Source organism: Lathyrus oleraceus, chromosome 2, assembly GCF_024323335.1.
Source record: "Lathyrus oleraceus cultivar Zhongwan6 chromosome 2, CAAS_Psat_ZW6_1.0, whole genome shotgun sequence".
In the NCBI taxonomy this organism is placed as follows: Eukaryota; Viridiplantae; Streptophyta; class Magnoliopsida; order Fabales; family Fabaceae; genus Lathyrus; species Lathyrus oleraceus.
Window position 1 is genome coordinate 76,181,064 of NC_066580.1, and position 8,776 is coordinate 76,189,839.

An 8,776-nucleotide genomic window follows, 5' to 3' on the forward strand; every position below is an offset into this window, starting at 1 on the left:
AACACAACCCAACTACTCTGGCATGGGTCATTAATTCAGCTACAACGGTACACCCTCGATGCATACTGAAGACTATGCCGACTTGTCTGACCACCTCAACAGGCCATCTCCTGTAGTTGGTAGTGACGCTCCTGGCCCATCAGATGCTCAAACACTAGTAGTGAATCATCAACGTGGGTTAGAGCCACGGGTTAGGGTAGATAGGGGATGTGGGACTGAAGGTCAGTTAGGTGATTCTGGTCATCACCATTAGGCTTTTTTGTGTAAACGGAAAATTTTATTAATATGAATTGGTCTTATTTCAAAATTATGTATCACGTAGACCATTTTAGTCAAAAAAATGCATTTTACACTGAGGTGTCAATCCAATTGACATCTCCTTTGTAAAAATACACATGGGCGCCAATTGAATTGTCGCCTCCTTCTAAAAGTGGGGTAGTTTGAGATTTTTTTTGAAACTAGAGATGTTTTGGGAATTTCCTTAAAAAATTGGGTTATTTTTGTAAAAAAATCACATTTTGTGTTTGATAAAATAAAAAAAAATGCAAAATAAATGTTTAATATATAAATAAAACTCAAGAAAAATATTTAAACTAAAAAATAAAAAATCAATTTAAAAGAAATTCATATCATATATACAAACTTATGAGTAATATAGTGTTAAAAAAAGAAAACAAGCTTTTATAGAAAATGAATAAAAACTTTTAGGTATAGAGAGGATAATGATGGATAACCGTTAGATTAAAACTAAACGAAAAATCTTGTGCATGACGATTGACCCTAACTGGTATTTATACGAACGTTTCAAAAAGCCAAAATCAAACCTATTCGCACTTCGCGCTCTCTTTTCAATATCACACTTTCGCTCTTCTCTTCCGCTAGATATCATTCCGCCATGTCTCAACAGCAACAACAACACCGCGTAGATCCAAAAATCTGGAAGGCATGCGCCGGAGATTCCTTCACCGTTCCGAAACTTCATTCCAAAGTATACTATTTCCCTCAAGGTCATTTACAACATGTCTGCCCCAACACTCCTAACACTCAAACACTCGATGGTTGCAATCCGATGATTCTCTGCACAGTTTCTGCCGTCGATCTACTTGCAGATCCTGAAACTCATCAAGTTTTTGCAAAATTACTTCTCACTCCCGTAATTGACAGAAGCGTTGTTCCTGTTGGTGCTAGCAACGAAGAGGATGGTGATCAGATTGTTTCCTATGCTAAGACTCTAACCAAATCTGATGTTAAAAGCAGAGGTGTACTCTACCTACCTGTGGCCTGCGCCGACTCGATCTTCCCAGAGCTCCCGCCGCTTGACTCTAGAAACCAATCGCCGTCTCAAGATCTCTTCCTCACCGACGTTGGTGGTGTAGTCTGGAAATTTCGCCACGTCTTCCGTGGGTCTACCTTTCGACACCTGTTCACTACTGGCTGGAGTGGATTTGTTGGTGAGAAGAAACTCGTGGACGGCGATAATGTTGTTTTCGTTATAAACTCCACTGGACGTATCTCTATTGGAATTCGCAGGAAAACGAAGCCGGCTTCCGCTGCCAAAATGATGGAAAAGGAAGTTAACACGGCAGTAGAATTGGCAAAGAAGAACGCAGCGTTTGAGGTTATGTACTATCCGACGGTTGGTGAATTTGATTTTGTGGTGGGAGCTAAGACTGTGGAGGATGCAATGATGTTTAATTGGAGTTGTGGGATGAGAGTTACACACACGGAGAAGAATGACGATACTCCAAAGGGATGTTCTATTTTTCATGGGACAATAAATAATCTCTCCCCTCCTTCAACTCGTCCATGGCGCATGCTTCAGGTATTTCAAATGCATATATACTATTAGTACAATTGAAGTCTTGATTTTGATTCAAGTAGGATCCTCATTTTGATTCTTACACTCTTAATTGATTTATTTCAAATGATTGATATTAGGTTCTTACATTTTTCTTCTCAATATTGTAGATTGAATGGGATGAACCTCAAGTCCCTGAAAAACTAAAGCAATTAAGTCCTTGGCAGGTTGAACTTAGTGATTCTAAGACACCTGTATCAGATATGCAGTTCCCTCCAACAAAAAAGTTGAGAGGTGCTCAAGGTTATGTCTTATCAAGTGGGCAAAACATTAGCAATCCCCACACCTATATCTCTAGTATTTTGAACTCCTTTAAAACAAAGAATGCTAAGAATGCTGATATCGACAATTCCAACACCAAGAATATTAATTCTGGTTCAATAATGTTATTTGGTCAGAGGATACAACCTATTGAAAGTGAGTTGTATAATTCTGATATCAAAGAAGACGACAGTTGTAAGTGGAACAATGAAGTTGAAGAGAAAACTTGTACAAAAGTAGTTCAATATGCTTTTACAAAATAACTATGCAGATAACAAAATCTGCATGTACATTCATTCAATTGAAATTTTACTATAAAATTATGGAATCATTTATTAATGTTTTATTAACAAATTTATAGTTTGTAAGATGTTATCTTGTCATTATCTGCAAATGCAAACAGTCAGAAAATACAAATAAGTATATTAATAGCATAAATTTATTTCTCATTAATTGTTTAAATCATGATCCTAAAATGAAACATTTATTTTAGGATAAATAATTTTACACAATGCGACAAGTCGCATTTAGTTTAGAAAAGAAAACTATCTTTTTTATCAACACTTTTTAATAATATTTTTAGAATATTAAAAAATAGTTTTTATAATATAAATATAAACTTGTGCTATTACCACATCCATTTCTTATATATATATATATATATATATATATTATTTTTGGTCGGCCATACCTCTCCTCATCCGACTATCTTGAGATTAAAATGCTCTGGATGAAAAGTATCGACCACCCGCTCAATAACGTTTCTTGAGCGTTCTCTCTAGAGCGTCAAGACTCTGTGTCTATGTTAAATTTTCAAAAATAAAGTTCTCTTCGAGGCCTAAACGAAGATCTAGAAAATCACGCACAAAATTCGATTATGACTGATCAATTCGAATCTCACAACCTTTTATGATCTATCAATTTTCCTGATCATTAATCCTTTGTATATCTAGATTTTTTGATATGTGGAAATGGATGAATCTAGTGTTACTCGTTTGGCCACCGCACGAAGTTGTTGCTAGTGTGGCACTGATGGCTGGCAATCAATGAAAAATGACTCACATCCCTCTAGGATAGACGAATCTTGACGTCAAAGTTCCTCCACATCCAAATGTGATCCTCCTTCCTCCGCAAATAGAACTATTCAAATGCCGCGACTTGGAGTTCCGACTCCCTTACTTGTTGAGCAACCTGAGACGTGACATTGTTTCAGTATTCTCAAAGCGAACCTAGGTACTCAAGGGACAAATAATTACTCAAGGGTATCGACAACCTCGTTTAACAATGGAACTCTAAAGAAATCGAAGAAAAATTTCTTTTCCTAGAAGAAAGCCTCAATCTCGCCAACCGTGGGAAAACTCAGCACATGAGGCCATATCTAGGAAGGACTGTTCCATCTTCCCGGAGCCTTCCTCAACAAAGGGAAACAAAGTTTAGTATTCCTAAAACCATTAAAAGGGCGGGAAACTTAGTTCTCCATCCCAGAGTCTGGGCAGAGACTGAGGCAGTCATGTCCCATCCCCAAACCTTGATGAACACCAACCGATCAAGGTGCATCCTAAGCATTCCTTATGCTCACGGATCTTAGAAAGCAAGATCGCAAAGTCGATGCAAAACCCACATAAATTAGGGATGTATGATGGAAAAGGATACATCGACGAACATGTCCAACTCATCAATGACCTACTTAATTACTACAACACCAGCGATGCTTCCAAGTGCAAGTTACTAGCATTAACCTTGATTGGACCAGTCAGACTATGGTTCAACGGTCTCCCCGATGGTTGCATCAGATCATGGACAAACTTTTGCGATTGCGTCACCAACCATTTTACCGCCAAAAAAAGGCAATAAGTTACTATAACAACCCTGATTAACATCATGTAGGGAGAAAAGGAGAGCCCATAATCATATATTGATTGATTCACTTAGGTGACATTAGAGGTAGAGCGAGTAGAAGCAACCCTTAAGTGTTGGATATTTGAGAATGATCTCCTTCGTGATCATCCTTTTCGCACCAATCTGAGAAAGAAGAAGGTAAATATAACTCATGAAAATGTTAAATCTAGCCCAAAGGGAGTGTTAAATCCAACGATGTGAGTTTCGATCGCCAGATGAGGAAGGAGTGTCGTAGGAGGAAAGAGGACATTGACAAAGGGATGTACGGTCAGTACGAGAAGTACACCCCCTTGAATACGTCTTGAGAAAATATTGACCAATAATGTGCTAACATTAAGTTCCAAAAATCTGGAATCCGACCTTCAAACCTTGTCCGAGAGTCTAGACGGACGAATAAGTAAAAGTACCGCCGTTTCCACAGGGGGGCGACCATAACACAAATGATTGCATCCCATTTAAATATGTGATCGAAGCTCTGATTAAGAAAGGATGGATGTCAGAATATGTCAGAGGCGGTAAGTGTGACCGAGAAGAATCTCCAAAGGCCAGCTTCCCATGCGAAGGTTTCCTGAAGTCGGTCTTAGCGGTGACAAGAGAGACACCTTAAAAGGAAAACGCTCGTATATCACTGGTATTACCTACAGGGAACCTCGGAAAAACCTGCCTTCCAAGGGAACATTCAAAATTAAAATCACACAAATGATGGATTTTCACAAAGACGATATTAGTTCATCACCCAAAGCCTCCGAACGACCTATGTTAGGGTTTTGAGACTCTGAGAAGGTCAGAGGTATTGATGTTCAGTAATTAAAAGTAAGTATTTTATTTATCGTATCCACATGGACTGGTGCAATATTAATTCTATTCAATAATTAGTACAGTTTTAAGTAGAGATTCGTCAAGTTGTTTGATTATAACAAATAATGGAATGTAAAAACGGAAAAATATAAAGTTATGATAACATTGATAATCAATTTCATACAGTACAGTGAACTACATCCAATCCCAACAAGAAAGAAGATTTAGCTACTCATTCTCATGATATCAAGTTAAAGATAACATTGATAATCATGAATAACTCGATTATATAAAGTTATGATCAATAAACATACATACAGTACAGTGAACTACATCCAATCCCAACAAGAAAGAAGATTTAGCTACTCATTCTCATGATAGCTTGATTACAAAAGATAAGAAATAAGATGAATGGGCATCAATGGTGATTTTCTGAAATATCTTCGAGCGTGCGATGCACTCAGGTATTTTTTACGATGCGACAACTTGCGACTCCATTGGGGAGTCCATAAGCAAATCGAGTCTAATTTTGTTTGTTTCCTTGTTTATCCGGGTGTTTATCTTTACTATTTACTTGCTCTATTTTTATGTTATTTATTGCATTCTTTATTGCTTTAAATATTCATTATATGTTTGATATCTGTTATATTCTCTATTGTGGATTGGGCTTTGGGATTTGAGAGAAGCTCTATACTCGAGGTTGAGTATACACACATGACATAATCATGGAAAGTCGTGTTGACCTGCGTTTAGCGCGTTGGGTCTGCACGAGACCCACATCCAAACTAAATTCACTTGGATGTACCATTGCCCTGCAAGCATTTTCTACAACAAGGTATTTTCATTTGGATCCATGACTCTGGGAGGCCTTTTAGGGATCACCTTTGAAGACTAGAACCTACTTGTGAGGGGATATGGGATTTTTTTGTAGGAAACCATAAAATCTACATTCCTCGGAAATCATTGATAACATGAAATAATATCACATTTTTGGACTTGATTTAATTAAATTATATTGTTATTTGATTCAATTTATTTTATATTATTCGATATTACTTGGTATTCTATTATTATTTATTTCAGATAACATTATTTGAAGCATGCGTGAAAAGGAAAGAAAAAGGGGTGCAAAAAGATGACTTTGTAGGAAAGCATCTCACTAAAGCCCAGCCCGCGCCAACTACAAGGAGAATGGCTGTGACGACCGCCACAGGCATGTGACGAGCGTCACGCCCCTCTACTTAGTGTTATGACCGTAACACATGGTGTGACGGACGTCACACACCCCACTCCTATTTTTTGGCATTGACGTGCGTAACAGAAGGCAGTTCTCTCCTATTTTTCCTCTTGACTCGTTGACGCTTGAAAAACCCTACTGAAGATGCTTTTGAGGAAACTGTTACTTTATGAAGGAATATAAATAGACCTCAAAGGATCCAATTGACATCTCTCAACGCCGTGCAATATTTTTCCTGTTTTCTAATTTTCCAGCATTCTACTTTCTTAGCATTTTATTTTCTTTTCTTTTCTAGCTTAATTTACTAAGCATTCAATTTATTTTCTCACAATAGTTTCTACACCGGAAACTATTGTGTAATTTTCACTGGATCTAACCTTACGTTAGATCATAGTATTTTATTTCCTTGTTTTTATTTACCTGTCTGATCAAGAATTGTGAAGAACAAATCCAACCGACTTGTGGTGGAGTGTTCGAGCATCGAAGCTAGGAATAAAACCAAGATTTCTAGTAATTTACCAGGTTCATTAATTAATTGAATTATTGTTTTAATTTACATATGCTCCGTACTGCTGTTTATATATATTATCTGTTTGATATGGCCGTATTTATGCATGATTATTGTTTAGGCATGTTTAGCATGTCCGGCTAATCGATTTAGATATCGGTATGTAAAGTAAGCGGAATAAAGGAATCAAAACTGAGTTGGTTTAAATTTATTTCAAAATACAGTCACTCTTTTTATGGTCTCAATTTACAGAGTTAATAGCAAAGTTTTTGTACGAGAGTAAAAGACATAAAGAAGTTAAAATCAATAGAACGACGGTTTGAGCTTTTAACTGGACAGTGTAAATTGAACATTAACTTTAAATCAGGGCGAAAGCAATTTTTAAAGTTAATTAAATTCTAATCATTTTCAAAAATTATTTTTAAAGGGTAAATGTGAGGACGAGAGTCAAGCATTTAAGTTTAATCATATAGTCTAAGTCAACAGAGCGAGAGTTTGAGACGAGGGTGTTTAAACGGTTAGTATTTTCTTAAAAAGAGTTTCTATAGATTCTATTGTTTTCAAAGAGTGATTTTAGATTTAACGAAATAGTGAGAGCGTACGTTAATATAAAGTCATAGTCTGATTTAACAGAGCGAGAGTTTGAGGAAAAGATTTTTAATTAATAGTGTCTACTGAAAAGACTTATTTTAAACTAAGAAAAGACCAACGAAGATTTGATTCCCTAATTACGACGAACTACATACCGATATCCGTGTTATTTGATATTTAATCTAGATCCAATTTTAGTTTTACTTTTCCCCCTAATCATTAAAGTATCATCCGCCTTAGCTTTACGAAGTAACCCTAGAAAAATGGTATATCGATTCATTAAGTCCCTATGGGATCGATATCTTTTAAATCTACGCGATTAGATTGTGCACTTGCAGTTAATACCCCAATAGACTCATAAAGTCGCGATCAAGTTTTTGGCGCCGTTGCCGGGGACTTTTATTTAGTCGATATCGTAACTCTTCTGTTACGCTGTAGACACTAAGGCAATTTTTAATTTTTTTTCCTTGTCTTTCGTTGATTTGTATGCCACACACTCGCTCACAAGGCGAACCGTATTACTTACGAATCAACGACGTTGAACGATATCTCCGAGTCTTACGACGAATTCGGGAGTATCATGCTGCAAACAATCTTCCTCCAATCGAAATTCCTGATCTCAAAAATCTCCTTCCTTCGCCGATACCCGAGATGGCAGAACCAGCTCGTGCTCTTCGAGATTACGCTGCTCCATCGCAAGATGAGCCGCATTCGAGTATTGCTCCACCCGCAATCGAAGCAAACAACTTCGAACTTAAACCTTCGCTGTTACAGGCAGTGCAACAGAACCAATTTTCTGGAAATCCTACCGAGGATCCAAACCTTCATTTATCCGTATTTGTTCAATACGCTGATACTGTTAAAGCTAATGGTGTCACTTCAGAGGCAATTCGACTTCGTCTCTTTCCTTTCTTATTAAGAGATAAAGCTAGAAGATGGCTTCAGTCTCTTCCTTCCAACTCAGTCACCACATGGAATGAGTTGAAGAAAGTCTTTCTTGCCCGATATTTTCCTCCAAGCAAAACAGCTATGTTAAGAGCCCAGATAAATGGATTTAAGCAAAAAGATAACGAGTCTCTTTTCGAAGCATGGGAAAGATACAAAGACATGATGAGACTTTGTCCACACCATGGTTTATAGGACTGGTTAGTAATTCATACCTTCTACAATGGTCTCTTGTACAACACAAGGTTAACAATAGACGCCGCCGCCGGTGGTGCGCTTATGGATAAACCTTACGCTGAGGCTTATCAACTTATCGAGAGCATGGCCCAAAACCATTATCAGTGGGGAAGCGACCGAAAAATGGTAGAAAAACCTCAAACAAAAGGGGGCATGTACGAGATAAGTAGCCTTGATCATGTTAATGGAAAAGTGGATGCTCTTGCCCAGAAAATTGAAAGTTTAAATGTATCACCTCCAGCCACCGTGGTTGCCGTAACTCAAAATTGCAAAGTTTGTGGAATTCAAGGTCACACTCCTACAGATTGTCAACTCCTAACAGGAATCCAAGCAGAGCAGGTGAACTATGCTCAAGGAAATCCCTACTCGCATACCTATAACTCAAACTGGAAGAACCATCCTAATTTTTCATATAAAAGTAACAATGCTTTATACGCACCAG

At 37.4% G+C, this 8,776-nt stretch overlaps 1 protein-coding gene and 1 non-coding gene across 2 annotated transcripts; one reads left to right on the forward strand and one right to left on the reverse strand.

The window, feature by feature from the left end:
• The first annotated feature begins 758 nt into the window (after nucleotides 1–758).
• LOC127121131 (auxin response factor 17) lies at nucleotides 759–2,420 on the forward strand. Its single transcript, XM_051051720.1, has 2 exons — nucleotides 759–1,822; nucleotides 1,969–2,420. The coding sequence occupies exons 1-2, from the start codon at nucleotides 896–898 to the stop codon at nucleotides 2,380–2,382; spliced, it is 1,341 nt and encodes a 446-aa protein (XP_050907677.1). The 5' UTR covers nucleotides 759–895; the 3' UTR covers nucleotides 2,383–2,420.
• Nucleotides 2,421–8,181: 5,761 nt separating this feature from the next.
• Nucleotides 8,182–8,288, reverse strand: LOC127124222 (small nucleolar RNA R71). The gene has a single exon (XR_007803844.1). It is a non-coding gene; the product is annotated as a small nucleolar RNA R71 (small nucleolar RNA).
• Between the last annotated feature and the right edge of the window lie 488 nt (nucleotides 8,289–8,776).